This window comes from Delphinapterus leucas, chromosome 7 (assembly GCF_059928025.1).
Source record: "Delphinapterus leucas isolate spDelLeu-1000000601 "Yukka" chromosome 7, BTC_Dleu_Yukka2, whole genome shotgun sequence".
Classification (NCBI taxonomy): Eukaryota; Metazoa; Chordata; class Mammalia; order Artiodactyla; family Monodontidae; genus Delphinapterus; species Delphinapterus leucas.
Window position 1 is genome coordinate 5,908,487 of NC_143135.1, and position 15,330 is coordinate 5,923,816.

Here is a 15,330-nt window from a genome sequence, read left to right on the forward strand (position 1 = left end):
GGTTGACCTCTGAAGATGTTCTACATTCTGGGATGTAAATTGCCCTCAATTTATTTTTGTTGTGATAAAATATTACTGATATAACAGAATTTGCCGTCTTAACTATTTTTAAGTGTATAGTTAGTTCACGGGCATTACATACCTTCACACCGTTGTGCAACCATCACTGCTGGCCATTTCCAGCACTTTTTCGTCTTGCAAAACTGAGACTCTGTCCCCTTTAAACAATCCCCAACCCCACCCCCATCCCCTGGCCCCCCCACTCCCACTGTCTGTCTCTGTGCCTTTGACTCCTCTAGGGACCTCATCTAAGCAGAATCATGCTGTATTTGTCTTTTTGTGACTGGCCCATTTCACTGGCCCTCAGCTGGGTTTCATGACTAATTTACTTAGTAGCCCTTGTAGCAAGGAAGGTTTCTGCAGTTTGAAGAAATCTGCATTTTAACCAAGTAGAGGCTGTGCTTCCCTAGAGTACACTGATGCGGGTTCGCTCCTGGGGAGATCCACTGTCACCCTCCCTGCCCAGCCAGACGGAACCCTGAGGGAGGGACGCAGGGGTCAGTGTGGGGCACGAAGGTTCTAAAGTCTGGGGCTGCCTGGACAGCTGTGCCCAGCAGAGGGGACACTGACATTACACACTGTGGTCATGCAGGGCTGCTGGCTCGTCTCTGAAGTTGCTTTAAAAGCTTGAAGTGCGGTGCTTTAGAAATTATGGTGAGTATTAGAGTATGAGGGTAAACTTGGGGTGCCATCTGGGTGTGAATTTGCTCCCTTCCCTATCGTTACTCAGCCCCGCAGGGAGGAATCGAGGCAGCAGTGGTGCTGGCTTTCATGCAGGGCTGCTGGGAGGCTGGCGCGGGACCCCCGCTCTTCCTGGGGACCCTCTGAGCTGAGGCTTCTCTAACCTGGCCATGACTTCCCTCCCTAGATGCTGAAGTTTCAAACTATCCGTGGGGGCCTGAGGCTCCTAGGTATCCGCCGAACCTCCACTGCCCCCGCTGCCTCGCCCAGTGTCCGGCGCCTGGAGTACAAGCCCATCAAGAAGGTCATGGTGGCCAACAGAGGTGAGCACAGCGGGAGCCAGTGTCCAGCCGCTGCCCCAGCTCCCTGCCCCTTTTTCTGCGTCTCTTAGGACCCGGGGATCTAAATTCCCATCCTGTTGCCCACCCCCGGCCCCAGGCGAGATCGCCATCCGCGTGTTCCGGGCCTGCACGGAGCTGGGCATCCGCACCGTGGCTGTCTACTCAGAGCAGGACACTGGCCAGATGCACCGACAGAAAGCTGACGAAGCGTACCTCATCGGCCGCGGCCTCGCCCCGGTGCAGGCCTATCTGCACATCCCAGACATCATCAAGGTGGCCAAGGTGAGCGGGGCTGGGCTGGGCTGGGGGCCTCTTGAGGGCCAGGCCTGGGTCCTGTGTCTGCCCCCCGCAAAACTTGACGCTGCTGGCAGTGAGTCCCTGTGAAGGGATGAATGAGTGAGTGAGTGAAGGAATGAGTGAGTGAAGGAATGAGTGAATGAGTGAGTGAGTAAAGGAGTGAGTGAGTGAACGAATGAGTGAGTGAGTGAGGGAATGAGTGAGTGAGCGAATGAGTGAGTGAGTGAATGAATGGAGCGAGTGAGGGGGAGCAGGTGCGAGGGCTGCAGGGTTTGGGCGGGCCTGTGTGAAGGGCTTTGAGGTGAGCTTCACTCTTCTGACGCCACCAACCCCCCGCCAGGAAAACAACGTGGATGCCGTGCACCCTGGCTATGGGTTTCTGTCAGAGCGAGCAGACTTTGCCCAGGCCTGCCAGGATGCCGGGGTTCGGTTCATTGGGCCGAGCCCTGAGGTGGTCCGCAAGATGGGAGATAAGGTGGAGGCCCGGGCCATTGCCATCGCTGCAGGTGAGGACGGGGGCCACGCAGCTCCTGAGGGGGGCTGTCTGGGGTGGGGGCGCTGCTGGCGGGCTTCGGCCTGACCTGCCTGTCTCCCAACAGGTGTCCCTGTGGTCCCCGGCACAGATGCCCCCATCACTTCCCTGCACGAGGCTCACCATTTCTCCAACACCTACGGCTTCCCCATTATCTTCAAGGCCGCCTATGGGGGCGGGGGGCGCGGCATGAGGGTTGTGCAGAGCTACGAGGTGAGCAGACGCGAGCAGACGCCGTCTGCCGAGGGCTAGGAGACCACCTGCAGAGGGACTGGGGTGCTGGGGGCGGGCGGGGCCGTGCACGGCAGAGCTTGGGACTCACTGTCTCCTTGGCCCTCGCCTGCCCTCCCAGGAGCTGGAGGAGAACTACACCCGGGCCTACTCGGAGGCTCTGGCCGCCTTCGGGAACGGGGCGCTCTTCGTGGAGAAGTTCATTGAGAAGCCGCGCCACATCGAGGTGCAGATCCTGGGTGAGTGGGGCGCGTTCCCGGGGCCACAGCGCAAGGCAGCTGCCAAGGACCCGCTCCTTCTGGCTTGGGGAAAGCTGCAGGGGCTCTCCCTCAGGAAGACCCTCCCCAGGAAGGTGGGCTGTGGGGCCATGCTGGTCGGGCCCAAGGCCTCCGTTGTGCCCGTTTCTGTCCTGGCTGAGCCACCGCTGGGAGCCGTGCCGAGCGGCCACAGTGCTTGCGCGGGGATCGCCAGCAGCTCAGGGGTGTCTGGGTCCCAGGAGGAGCTGAGCGCAGTCTGCCTCCACCCCAGGGGACCAGTACGGGAACATCCTGCACCTGTACGAGCGAGACTGCTCCATCCAGCGGCGGCACCAGAAGGTGGTCGAGATCGCCCCTGCTGCCCACCTGGACCCCCAGCTTCGGAGCCGGCTCACCAGTGACTCTGTCAAACTTGCAAAGCAGGTGAAGGGCAGGGGCTCTCGGGGACAGAGTTTGAAAGCCAAGGGCACGGGCTCCTCCCCACGTGGAGACAAGGAGCCCATTCCTGCAGGCTTGCTTTGAGCTCCTGCTGGCATAAGCCTCACGGCCGGCGGTCACTGGGGTCCAGATGTGGCCAACTGCTGCAGAGCAGGGAGGCCCAGGGTGACCAGCTCCAGGACGGGGGCAGGAGGACTGAGGGCTGATGCGGGGCCCTCGGGATCCTTGCTTTGCAGCCACAGAGGCGCTGGGCCCAGAGGCCAAGCCTGGAGACCAGAAAGGCTGAGAGGAGGAGGGAAAGAGCCACCGGCCCCTCCTTAGTGCCCTCTGCACAGATTGAGTTTCTGCGCAGCACCAGCGAACCCCTGGAACAAAGGGAATGAGAGTCAGTGGGATCTGTTAAGATTAAGGAACAGTATTCAGGCATCTCTTCCTTCCTCACTTATTGTTTTTGGCTGCACTGGGTCTTTGTTGCTGCGTGTGGGCTTTCTCTAGTTGCGGCGAGCGGGGGCTACTCTATGTTGCGGTGCCTGGGGTTCTCATTGTGGTGGCTTCTCTTATTGCAGAGCATGGGCTCTAGGTGTGCAGGCTTCAGTAGTTGTGGCTCGCGGGCTCTAGAGCGCAGGCTCAGTAGTTGCGGCACACGGGCTTAGTTGCTCCGTGGCATGTGGGATCTTCCCGGACCAGGGCTCGAACACGTGTCGCCTGCATTGGTAGGCGGATTCTTAACCATTGGGCCACCAGGGAAGCCCCTCGCTTACTCTTAACTGTCCCCTACATCACATCTATTGCAACCCATTTGCTCCCCAGGTCCTCCTCCGCCTGTCTCTGCTCTGCAGGGATATGGAGTGACTACCCCCAGGCCAGCCCAGGAAAGTGCCTGCCACATGTGACCAGGCTGCAGCAGGGACCCTGCTCTCTGTTCCGCTGGGGCCCTCCTGACCCCACCCCCACTCAGAGGCCAGGCATCCTACCCCTGTCTCTGCCTCCCCATCCCAGAGGCCTGAGTGGACATTTCTTCAGATCTGCTCTCCCCGGCTGCCAGGTGGGCCCCTGGGCCCGCTCTCCTTCCAGACCCTAGCTCCCTCAGGCTCTCAGGCAGCCCGTGCCCACGGACCATGGACGCTTCTGTAACCTTCCCCAAATGGAAAGCCAGCCACGGCTAACATGCAGCATTGATTAGGGTCTGATTATAGTTGAGATTTTGGTTCCTTTATAAGAGGACTATTGCCTTGAGTTTGGTCTTATTTATTGGCTTATGCTGTGTCTCCTTCCAGAACAGGTTTGAGGGAGCTGAGTGAAGTCTAGTTTGTGGTTTTGGTAGGGCCAGAAATGAAGCTAGAATTAGGCTTGTATTTTGAGTTAGAGCCTTATCTGTTGGTTCCTCTCAAATGGCATCTCTTTGGGTAGTGGCCAGAAGTGATGATGGAGTAAAGTAGAGGGGAACTTTCTGAAGACCCTCTAAGAATAAGAAGGGTCCAGGAGAGGCCAGGGTATGCGCCAGGTGGGCCTGTGCCCAAAAGCTGAGGAGCTGCTGGGTAGAGGGCACCGTCTGGGCCAGACAGGAGCTTCTGCTCGTGTCTCACCCGGACAAGCTGTGTGCAGCCCTCAGAGGTTCCTGCGGAGGCCTGGGGTAAGATGTCCAGGCCGGGGCCCATTGTGGGTTTTGGGCTCTCGCCTCCCGGGGGCAGGGCTGGTGGGCTGCCTGCCATCGGTTGGGGCAGGGTTTGCCGCAGTCTGTTCTATTATGGAACCAGCCCAGTGGGTGAGCCTGCATCCCCATCGGGCTCCCACCACTGCGCCCCTGCTGATCAGGGCACCCCACAGGTGGGCTACGAGAACGCGGGCACGGTGGAATTCCTGGTGGACAAGTACGGCAAGCACTACTTCATTGAGGTCAACTCGCGCCTGCAGGTGGAGCACACCGTCACCGAGGAGATCACCGAGTGAGCACAGGGGTCGGCCCAGTGACGCAGGGGCAGCCTCCGTGACCAGCCCGCGGCTGCAAACGGCGGGGAGCAGTACTGGGAAGGGGCGTCTCCCCCATCTTGTGTGAAATCCACATCAGGTGGTTCCTAGGGAGTGGGCAGCGGGAGCTCAGCTCATGTCCACTGGTAGAGAATATTTAGGGATCCAGGTACTTACTTTTTATGAAAATTATTATTATAAAAGCATTACATGGTTATTGTAAGAATTAGTACAAAGGAGCAAATAAAAATGACTCAGAACCCCACCCCTCAGAAACGGGATGCTGAGGAGGTTCCCGGCAGGCTGTGATGTGTGCTGTGACCTCATCATGACCTCACTGGAAGAAGGTGCCAATCAACCCCATTTTTCAGATGATGAAACTGAGGCTCAGAGAGGTTAAGAGAGTTGCTCAAGGTCACACAGCTGGTCGTCTCCAGCCCTGTGCTGTGTCTCCTACGCCCACACTAAATCTTTTGGTTTCTTTCCATCTTTATTTACTACATAAGTAGTTTGACACAACTGAGATGTTTTGTATAGAACTTTTATTCTACATTTAAAATTTAATATTTGTCTAAGGCATTCCCATTCTTTCCAAATACTTTAAGTGGTTGCACACTATTCCATTTTCTGGGTATTTTATAACTTATCTACATATTCCTCTATTTTTAGACAATCAGGTTGTTTGGCTTTTGTAGTTATTAAGGGTGTGTCAGTTAACATCTTTGGGCCTAAATCTTTGCCCACCTCTCTGAAGAGTTCTGAGGATAGACACCTTTAGTAGGATGACCTGAGCAATGGATAAGCAACATCTCACCTAAAGAGCTTTCGAGACCCCTTGTTCCAATTTGTTCTCCCACGAGCATTGCGTAGAGACATTCCAAAAAAACCTGCCCATTTCATAAACAATTAATATGGCCTTTCATGGTTTCAAAATACATACATTGAGCCTTTCAAGTGTTACACCCTAGCTTTGGGTCAGTCCATCTCACCGTGGAACCTTTCAGACAGTTCCTTCCCCGACCCCTGACCCCACCTGAGACTGAGGATGCTGCTGGGGCGCCTGCCTTTGCCCGGCAGGTGCACGGAAGGCCTCAGAGTCCTTGCTCTCTCGAGGTAAAGGCTGAGTTGAGGCACATGCTCCGGCCTCGCCCTCTGGCCCCGTGAGACTTTCCCCATTGCATTGCTGTAAAATTGTTGTCAATCTTGAGCCTGTTCGGAGCCTGTTCTGCTAAGGATGGGAGTCTTTGCTTGCTCGAGAGCAGAGGTTTTATGTCAGACAGACACAGGCTGGGGTGCAGCTTCCTCCCAAGTCACTAGCTGCGTAGAGCTTGGGTGGGCTGCAGCCTCTCTGACCCTCGGGCTCCTCCTCTGATGGGAATGACAGTGACTCCCAGAGCATTACTGCGGAGGTGAAGCTGGGAAAGAGCACAGCCATAGTCTGCGGTGTATAGACGCGGCGATGCGTGGTAATCATCCTCACTACTGTGGAGTGGTTTAGCAGGAAATACGAAACACTGAGGAAGATCCGCCAGGGTAGTAGTTCCCAGGCTGTCCTTATCATAAGCCTCGGTGACAATAAATTTAAAACCTTGAGTTTTTTTTAAACAGCTGTTCCACTTAGATTTGTTGCTGTCCTTAGGAGCATGGCAGTCAGCGAGGTGTGCTTAGAAAACCAGGCACATTTGGAGAGCTTTGTACTGTGAGATCTTCTCTGAAGGGTCTTTCTTGGGGACAGGCCCAGCTGCAACATAGGTCCTGGGAGGGTGGCATCCTGACCACGATGGCGCCCACCGGTGTGGACCCTCCAGTAGCTGCGGCCGCATCTCAGCAAGCCTGGCCTTCACTATAATCCTGTCGTCTTGCAAACTGGCCCCCAGCCCCACCCAGCACACACCCTGTAGCACATACCACTCTTAAGAATGAGGGTCTGAGCCTTCAGATCCAGGCTTGGCCAAGGGAGGGTTTGGGGGAGGCAGGAGGACAGAGAGACCCCAGGGAAGGAGTAGGGCAGAGCGTGGGAAGGAGTAGTTTGGGAGGGGGTGCAAGATCAGGTAGATGCTAATATTTCAGCCACCCCTCCGGCTGCCGCGTTCTCCTCATTCAGACCCTGCGGGTTCCCAGCCCGGTCTGGTTGGGAGGAGGCTGCCGAAGGGTCAGCCGGCAGGGGCGGCAGGGCCGGGGCTGCCCTGCCCATCCCCTGCCTCACGCTCTCCCCCTCCTCTGCCTCTCCCCCATCCTGCAGTGTGGACCTGGTCCACGCCCAGATCCACGTGGCCGAGGGCCGGAGCCTGCCTGACCTGGGCCTGCGGCAAGAGAACATCCGCATCAACGGCTGTGCCATCCAGTGCCGGGTCACCACTGAGGACCCCTCGCGCAGCTTCCAGCCGGACACCGGCCGCATTGAGGTAGGGCCGCCTTCCCACTGAGCCCGCCACCAGTCTCGGCCTGCTTGCAGACGCTTCTCCAGGGGGCACGAGGGAGCCTGTGGTCCTGGCAGTGAAGGAGGCCCCTGGCTTGAGCTGACAGGAAGCTGGCTAAGAGTACGTGGGAGCCAGGCACTGTCCAGGACTAAAGGGGAGAGCACTCCCGGGGAGAGACGGCCATGTGCACAGGCCGGAAAGGCCAGCGGGGGGGATCACGTGGAACAGGGAGCAGACCAGCTGGGTGCGAAGTGCAGGGTCCCTGGGAACAAAGTGTCACAAGAACCCAAAGCTTCACTGCCCACCGAGCAGCGCTGCTGGCTTCTGTCCTGCCTTCAGTCTGAGGGAGACCCTGGGTGCAGCAAGGGATTGGGGCCCATTATGTCTCAGTGGAGGGGATGGGCTGGGCCAAGGGACCCATCAGGGATGAATGAGGGAGTCGGGGAGATGGAGGGGGCCAGGGAGGAGACCCAGAGGCAGGCTCTGCCTGTCAGGGGCTGAGAGAGGGCCTGGGCGGGCTCCCCTGCCCCTCCCCTGGGCAATCCTCTCTCCCCTTCCCTCCCCTCCCCTCCCACCCCAGCCTCTGGGCCCGCTGCAGGCAGGCACCCTCTGGCCTGCTGGGACTCCTGTTCCCTGGTCCTGTCTCATGCCACCAGCTAAGGATACCTCCAGTCCTGCACGTCAGCAGTGCTGTCATAGGCTCTGCTGGTTTACTGCTCCCCATCTGGCCCGAGCCTCTGAGGAAGCAGGATGCGTGCGGGAGTCCAGGGAGGAGGGCGAGGGTGATTTTGAGGCAGACCCTGAGTTCCTGAGACAAGTGATGTGGGGTGGCCGGGGAGGGAAGGGGAGCTATCTGGATTCTGAAAGCCGCATAGAGCTGCTCGGCTTGAGGCAGAGCTGCCGCCGGAGTTCCGTTTCTGGAAGGGTCCAAGTCCATAGGTGGGGGCCAGCCCCAAGGCCAGAGTGCTGTGCACTGAGCGGCCCCGACTTCCCTGCCCTCGGCCGGGAAGGGGCAGCTCGGAAACACAGTGCTGCCTTGCTGCACCTCCACCTCCGGGGCCTGGCTCCTCCGAGCCTAGTTTACCGCAGAATATTTTTAGCTGACAGTTCCTGCTCACAGCTGTGTGTTCACCCTTAAATATTTTATTGAGTTCCTTTTTATTGAACACGGGCCTGTGTCCCTTAGACGTGGAAATACGGTGCAGCGTGTGTCCCAAGCTCCCCCGGCTGTCCCTCCCGCCCCGTCTCCCTGACCTGTGCCGCACATGGGTCCCCTGCCCCGGGTGCAGGCTCTCCCTCCCCCTCCACAGATGTTCACGCCCCAAGCCGCTGTCCCCGTGCCGTGGCCCCCCTCCCCACATCCGACCGTTTGGAGCCCCCGTGCATCCCCATGAGCCGCCTCTCTGACCCTCGCTCTCTGCTTCCCTTCCTGGGCCCGTGGGCTCCTGTGTGTCTCCCTGCATCTGGCCTGGCTCCCTGTTCCTAGTATTAATCACCCACTCACTGGCTCCTCCCATTTGGAAGGAAGGGAAGGTGGGGGGACACGGAGGCCTTCCCTGTCACTGCATATGTTATACGCCCCCTGGCCCCCTGGCCTGCCTCCGCTTGCCTTGCCCTCGTCCTGCAGCATCCTTGTCACCCGCCTGTGTGTTTCCTCATTTGTTTGTCTGCCCCCTTCGCCCAGCAGGCTGGGAGCCCCCTGCGACCAGGGGACGCTGTTTTAGCTGCTCTGTCCCCACTACCTGGCACGAGGCAGGCACACATGCTGTGGAATGAATGAGTGAACTAATGAATGAACCTGAAAAGCAAGAGGGTTGGTCAGGCGGGCGGGGTGGCAGGCCGGTGGGATCTGGCCGGCTTGCCCTGGTCCCTCCATGCCCTGCAGGCTCCGCATCAGCCCCGAGTGCCAGGCGCCAAGCCCTGGGGCCGGCAGGGCGCGCCCTCCCCATCCCTTGTCCTGCCCCCTTTCTCCTCTTGGGGAGGAGGGAGCAGTGACTGCGGCCCTTCCTCCACACGGTGGGGTGCCCCTGGGTTTGCTGGCGGAAAGTAAGAACTTCACAAGCCAGAGTTGGGGTTCACCTGTGCACGGCCCTCAGCACCCTGCTGGCCCATGCTGGCTTCTCCCCGCAGGTGTTCCGGAGCGGGGAGGGAATGGGCATCCGCCTGGACAACGCCTCTGCCTTCCAAGGCGCCGTCATCTCCCCCCACTACGACTCCCTGCTGGTCAAAGTCATCGCCCACGGCAAGGACCACCCCACGGCCGCCACAAAGATGAGCAGAGCCCTTGCCGAGTTCAGAGTCCGAGGCGTGAAGGTGAGAGTCTTCAGGCCCGAGATGCCCATTGGCCTCTCGGTCAGGCCCTGTCAGTTGTGTATAGCTGGAGATGGAATCACAGCCACATACTGTCTTGTCCCCGAGGCCAGCGCTGCTTGAGTAGCTGCGGGCACTCTCTGGGCAGACGCTGCCGTCAGACACTCTGCAAGGCAGGAGGGGCAGAAGGAAGGGGCTCTGCCCCTCGGAGATCACGCTGCCCAGCCCCCTGTGGAGGGTGGCGGCCTGGCAGACCCACTCCTCCTCACCTGAGAGTCCCGGGGGATGCTACCTCTCCTCGGCTGCTCCAGCCCTGCTGGGTCTGGGGCGCATGGGCAGCGCTGTCCTCTCAGCCCCACGTCATTCCCCTCACCTGTTGACATGCTCCACGGTGTCTGGCAGGTGCTCCGAGGGTGCAGAAGCGTTTTGAAAAAGCACGTGGGAGGAAGGAGCCTGTGGGGCTCGGCCCACCTCCCAGGGTCCGTGTTATGGGGCCTCTGCACTTCCGTGAGGAGCCTCAGGACTCCTGGTCGGGGGGCCATTTCCTGCACACGTGGCAGAGACGTGTCGTGACGTGTGCTCCACCCGCTTCTTGCTGTGGGGGCTTGGTCTCCTACCACGGTGTCCCAGGGCTGCCCCGGTGGGGGGTGGCCAGTGTGCAGGGGGCCCGGCCACCCCACCCCTCACCTGCCTGCTTCTGTTGCTGTGTTGTCCTGTTGGTGACCCCGGCTGGCCCCCCCCGTGGTTGTGCCCGTGGGCCATAGGACCCTCCACCTGTCCTGTGGGCTGGAGGGCTCCTGAGCGCCCACTGCCTTAGAGCTGGCAGGTGGAGAAGGGAGACCAGGGCCATGGGGGCCTTGAAGGGGCTGAGGAAGGTGGGAGGCTGACAGCAGGCTGGGGCACCAGCGTCCTGCCCAAATGTGCACCTGGACCAGGCCACTGGCCCTGCCAACCCTGCGCCGCAGCCCTGCAGGCCACCTGCCCTCCCCCGCCTTCCCCTGTGCCTTCTCCACCCTCTCTCCGCGGCCCCTTGCAGGGCTCACGCTCTCCTGCTCTTCTCTGTTGAAGACCTTGTTTCATTTTATTTAAACCAGGATCTCTCTTGGGCCACATCCAGGTATGTGTTCCGGGGCTGGGCGGGCAGGCACACGTGTGTGTCGATGCCATGCACACATACAAGTGTGTGAGCTCGGCCTGCCACATGTGTACGCATGCACCTTATCGCGCCAACTCTCACTGGGCTGCCATCAGAGCCACAGTGGGCCCCCTTAGGCAGAAAGGGCCACACACGCAGGCCTGGGGTGCCACGCCCACCCTCCGCAGCGGGACCCGGGCACCTGCATGTCCTCGAAGCACTGGGTGCACGGGCTGCGCCACACGTGCCCGGAAGTGTGTTTGGAGCACTGACTCCTCCCAGCTGATGCCCAGGAGCAGTGGTTGTTTGAAGGCTGGAGGAGGCCTGTCTGGGCCAGAGGCTGGTGGGGACCTGGGCCTGGAGGAGGCAGGGCAGGGCACGCCGCCCCGTGACTGTGGCTCCTTGAGGTGGGGACTAGAGCAGGGGCCGTGTGGGCGTGGTCTCCCTTGGTGTTTGCCCCTGGGTGTCCAGCAAGAGCAAAGCCACGAGGGGCGTCAGTGGAGCAGTTGAGAGCCAAGATCTTGCTCAGGGCCTGCATCCCTGACAGGAACCTTCTGGGGGGCCGCAGACTGAGAGCAGGGCAATGGGATTCCAAGTCCCTTTCCAATCCCTTTGGAGTGACATTTTATACATCCAGAAGGTGCCCTGGCTGATGGTGAATAAGGTTGTCACCCACGGGAGCCAATGGGGACTTCCTTACTGAGTTGCTAAGAACGTTACCAGCCCAGGTCCCTTTGCCCAGAAGGGCTGCACCGCTTCCCACCTGCTCCCTTTGCTACCCAGTGCACTGTAACGCCCATGCCAGGTGAGGGCGAGACATCCTGCCCATGCGCCGTCAGGAAGGGGCGTTCCCTGTGTTCAGACGTGGGCAAAGAGCACGGAGGCGCTGGGCCCCACAGCACTCCAGGACCCGAGGGCATCCCAGGCTGGCTGGGCCTCCATGGGGCTGGTAGCCCCAGCACTGACCCCGTCTTGTTTGTGCCTCCACTGGCCCGGAGTCCCCCCTTTCTTTTCAGGAAACCTAGCAGGGCAAGACCAGAGACTAGCGGTGAGGTGACCCCAGTAATTTTATTATAAAGAAAAACAAGACTTGCACTTGGTGGCTGTAGCCCCCGCCTCGGAGGCCGTGAGCACCTGTCACAGGGACCTGTCCCATTTTGCCCAACTGGAGGCCAGAACCAGGGAGAGCGCCCCCTGTCCTTCCCAAGGGACCCAGGGTAAAACCAGGAGGGACTCCCAGGCAGCAATGACCCACTGGGCCATGAGGCTGCCCACCCCACACCCTCTGCCGCCCACCCCGGGCTGGCTCCCTTGCCATCACACCACACTCTCTTCCAGCCGCTCGGCGCTGCCCCCCATGCCCCGGCACCCGGCCCCGAGCAGCCCCCCATGCACAGAGTGGCTCCGTCGGGCCCAGGCTCCTCCGAGGCGCCTGGCGTACCCGTAGCACCCGCCCGTGTCTCCCAGGTCCAGGGAGCAGCTGCGCTGGGGGCGAGGCGGGGGGCTCCGTGGTGGGTGCGTCTTGGGTGTGGGGCTGGGGCCCCCGTTGGTCTGGGATTGGACGTGGCTGAGCTTGAGGGGGAGGCGGCCATTCCCGGCCCCCCGGCCCCGAACCAGCAAGGCCACAGTGAAGACCAGTAAGGCAGCCACCAGCACCCCCCCGACAGCCACAGTCAGGGTCCCGCCCAGCACGTGGGCCTGCAGGGCGTGGCACAGGGGCATGGCTGGCAGCGTGGAAAAGTGGGCACAGCCCAGCAGCCTAGTGGCTGTGAGGTCGGAAGGCCCAGCGGCGGGTGACAGGGCCAGCAGACAGAGGTCATAGTCGGCACCCGGGACCAGGTGTTTCAGCAGGAAGTGGTGGCTGGAGGCTGGGACGATCCTGTGGGCAAGGGCAGGCAGTCAGAGTGCAGGCAAGGGGGCCCGGGCCCCAGCCCACCCCCACCCGCCTCACCATGCGCCCCCAGGCCCCAGCTCTGAACTCCCCCTTCCCCAGGACCACACGGGCCTGTGTGTTCACTGAAGAAGGCAGAGAAAACAAGACAGGCGCGTGTGGCCCTGGAGCCGGTTGTCAGGGGCCGGAGAGGTGTGCACGTTGACACCCGGGCCCAGGACTGGCCTCGAGGCGGTGGAGAATCACACGCCAGACGCACAAACACCACGCGTGTGCGGGCCAAGCCCACGAGCATAAATGCAGACGGCCGCCAATACCCGAGGCCTCACCCGCTCTGCCACGTCTGAGGCCTCCCCCTCCCCTCCTCCTGCAGCCCCCACTCGGCCCAGGCAGCTCAGAAGCTGAGGAGGGGTGTGTGGAAGCCCCGAGGAGGCAGAAGGAGCAGGAGAGGTAGCCAAGCCCGAGGGATGGGGCAGAGTTCAGAGGAGGGCGGCTGGGGTGGCACTGGGGGCACGGACTGCGAAGCCCTTCCTCACCGGTACACGAGGGTGTCGTCCTCGCTGCTGTTGTATTGGATTTGGAACATCCACACGGGGTCCGCCGGCCGCCCTGGCCCCCAGCTCACTAGCCCCGAGGTGGCGGTCACCTCCGTCACCTGCACGGCTGGCTCAGACTCCAGCGTCCCCTCGCCCTCGGCAGCAGTGCGGGCTGAGGCGGCGATGTCCGAGGGCCCCGGGCGGGCCCCCTCGGTACTGCCGTTCCCTCCGTGGGGTAAGGCCAGCACTCGTAGTTCTACCCGCGCTGTGGCCTCGCCAGCAGGGTTGGTGGCAATGCAGGTGTAGCCCCCCGCGTCCGCGGAACCCGTCACCCCAATCTCCAGGGTCCCGTTGGGAAAAGCCCGGGCTCGGGAGGAGTTGCCGACCAGCCGGTCGTCAGGGCCGACCCAGTGCATGGTGGGCGCAGGGTCGCCGAGGGCCCGGCACCGCAGTGTGGCCCGCTGGCCCTCCAGCACCCAGAGGCGCTGCGTGTGGCGGGCAATGAGGGGCGGCTCACAGGAGAACTCGCCCTCAGGCACCGCCCAGAAGTAGCGACCGGCCAGGCTGGGCGGGGAGGCGCAGGTCTCCAGGTCGTCCGGCCGGGCGAGCCGCCGCAGCCACAGCAGTTCGCAGTTGCAGTGCAGGGGGTTCCCACTGAAGCTCAGCACCAGCGGGGCAGGCGAGGCCTCGGCGTTGCGCCCCCGGGAGAAGAGCGGGTCGGGCGCCAGCGTGGCCAAGCGGTTGGAGGTGAGGTCGAGGCGGGAGAGCTGGCCGAGTTGGGCAAAGGCGCCCGGGGGCAATGCGTCAATGAGGTTGTGGTCCAGGTTGAGGGTGTGCAGGGCAGGCATGGCGCCGATGCCGGCCCAGGGCACCTGCCGCAGGTTGTTGTAGGACAGGTCCAGGTCCTCCAAGCTGTCCAGGAAGTCGTCGAAGGCCCCCGGCGCAATGCGGCCCAGCTGGTTGCCGCTGAGAATGAGGTGCTGCAGGTTGACGGGGCCCCGCAGGCTGCCAGTGCCCAGCTCCACCAGCCTGTTGCCATCCAGGTGCAGGGAGCGCAGGCTCTCCAGGTCCCCGAAGGCGCGGGCCCCGATGCGGGTGATGGCGTTGCGGGACAGCGTCAGGTCCACCAGCCCCGTCATGTTGCGGAAGTCTGGCGGCCCTAAGGCCTGGATGAAGTTGTCAGCCAGCCGCAGCTCCACTGTGCGCCGGTCCACGTTGGGTGGCACGAACAGCAGGCCTCGGTGGGCACAGAGGGTGCTGAGCGACTCAGACAGGTTCTGGCAGACGCAGGGCAGTGGGCAGGCGGCCGCTCCACTGGCCAGCAGCAGCAGCAGGAGCGGCGGGGCCATGGTGAGCGCCCTGTAGGGAAGGGTCACAGCCCAGGCACAGGTGGGTCTGGCACAGGTGCCCACTTGCCCCAAGACCCAGTCTCAGGGGCCAGCTTCGAGAGCCTGGCCTGGCGGTGGGGTCAGGGTCAGAGGCCCAAGGGGTCCCCCAAGGCTGAGAGAGGGCTGGAGCCTGCAGGGCCAGGGCCCCCAGAGTAAAGGTCACATTCCCCAAGCAGTTAGGGGGAGTCCGGGCTCTGGGTACAAGGTGAGGCTTGAGGCAGGAAGCGGAGGTGGCCATGAGAGCAGGGAGGGTCCCGGAACTTCCTTTCCCCGGTGTCCCCTGGAATCTCCGGCATCCCTTCGGCGCCATCCCCTCCCCCGCCTGCTAAGGTGCCCCTCCCCAACCCCTCCCCAACCCCTCCCGTGGCCCCTTGTCCCTCCCTGGCCAACCCCTAGTCTGTCCCCCGCAGCCCCCTCACCTGGTGTCCGCAGCTCAGGGGGCGCGGGCCGGCCTCCCCGTGGGCCCGGCCGGCCCCTGCCGACTCCAGGCGGCTCTCCCGCGGGGGTGAGGCCCGGGGCTGACCAGCCGCCCTCCGCACGCCTTCCGGCCCATGGCGCTCGGGCCCGCGGCCCCGGCTCACTCGGTTCCCGGCACCTTTTCCACGGCGCGGCGGCGGCGGCGGCAGCAGCGGCAGTAGCAGCAGTAGCAGCAGTGACAGGCAGGGGGGTGCGAGCCAACGAGCACGCGCACCGTGGACACGCACGTGGGGAACGGACGTGGAGGGGCTCGCGGGGATCCACCGGGGCCCAGGCCGGCTCCCGAGGTCATCCGGATACGCGGCCACTGCAGGGCCCACGGGTCTCCTGGTCACGCCCGAGGCCCGGGCCGGCGCGGACCCGCCGCG

At 62.1% G+C, this 15,330-nt stretch overlaps 2 protein-coding genes across 19 annotated transcripts in view; one reads left to right on the forward strand and one right to left on the reverse strand.

The window, feature by feature from the left end:
* PC (pyruvate carboxylase) overlaps positions 1 to 15,330 on the forward strand; it is a 106,997-nt gene that overhangs the window by 82,293 nt on the left and 9,374 nt on the right. For 13 of the 17 annotated variants that reach the window (XM_089914445.1, XM_089914443.1, XM_089914441.1 and 10 more), the window contains 10 exons: positions 653 to 714; positions 929 to 1,064; positions 1,180 to 1,364; positions 1,720 to 1,885; positions 1,979 to 2,124; positions 2,264 to 2,381; positions 2,671 to 2,822; positions 4,665 to 4,783; positions 7,048 to 7,210; positions 9,356 to 9,538. In XM_089914445.1, coding sequence (XP_089770571.1) covers positions 712 to 714; positions 929 to 1,064; positions 1,180 to 1,364; positions 1,720 to 1,885; positions 1,979 to 2,124; positions 2,264 to 2,381; positions 2,671 to 2,822; positions 4,665 to 4,783; positions 7,048 to 7,210; positions 9,356 to 9,538 — 1,371 coding nt within the window. In that variant the 5' untranslated portion in view covers positions 653 to 711. The remainder of the gene's footprint in view (positions 1 to 652; positions 715 to 928; positions 1,065 to 1,179; positions 1,365 to 1,719; positions 1,886 to 1,978; positions 2,125 to 2,263; positions 2,382 to 2,670; positions 2,823 to 4,664; positions 4,784 to 7,047; positions 7,211 to 9,355; positions 9,539 to 15,330) is intronic. The other 4 variants (XM_089914453.1, XM_089914452.1, XM_089914451.1 and 1 more) reach the window with 1 other exon arrangement.
* On the reverse strand, positions 11,720 to 15,014 carry LRFN4 (leucine rich repeat and fibronectin type III domain containing 4). 2 transcript variants are annotated; one of them, XM_022591314.3, is made up of 3 exons: positions 14,905 to 15,014; positions 13,098 to 14,456; positions 11,720 to 12,549 (listed from the first exon to the last, which is right to left on the reverse strand). In XM_022591314.3, the coding sequence occupies exons 2-3, from the start codon at positions 14,444 to 14,446 to the stop codon at positions 11,988 to 11,990; spliced, it is 1,911 nt and encodes a 636-aa protein (XP_022447022.1). In that variant the 5' UTR covers positions 14,447 to 14,456; positions 14,905 to 15,014; the 3' UTR covers positions 11,720 to 11,987. The 2 variants fall into 2 exon arrangements, with proteins under 2 accessions (XP_022447022.1, XP_022447023.1); XM_022591315.3 differs by lacking the exon at positions 14,905 to 15,014 and having other exon boundaries at positions 13,098 to 14,796.

Excerpts from the sequence above, each read along its gene's own strand:
- LRFN4 (XM_022591314.3), bottom strand. The coding sequence starts at position 14,446 with ATGGCCCCGCCGCTCCTGCTGCTGCTGCTGGCCAGTGGAGCGGCCGCC. Across the intron at positions 12,550-13,097 it reads GACGACACCCTCGTGTACCG|GATCGTCCCAGCCTCCAGCC; the intron begins GTGAGGAAGGGC and ends CCTTGCCCACAG.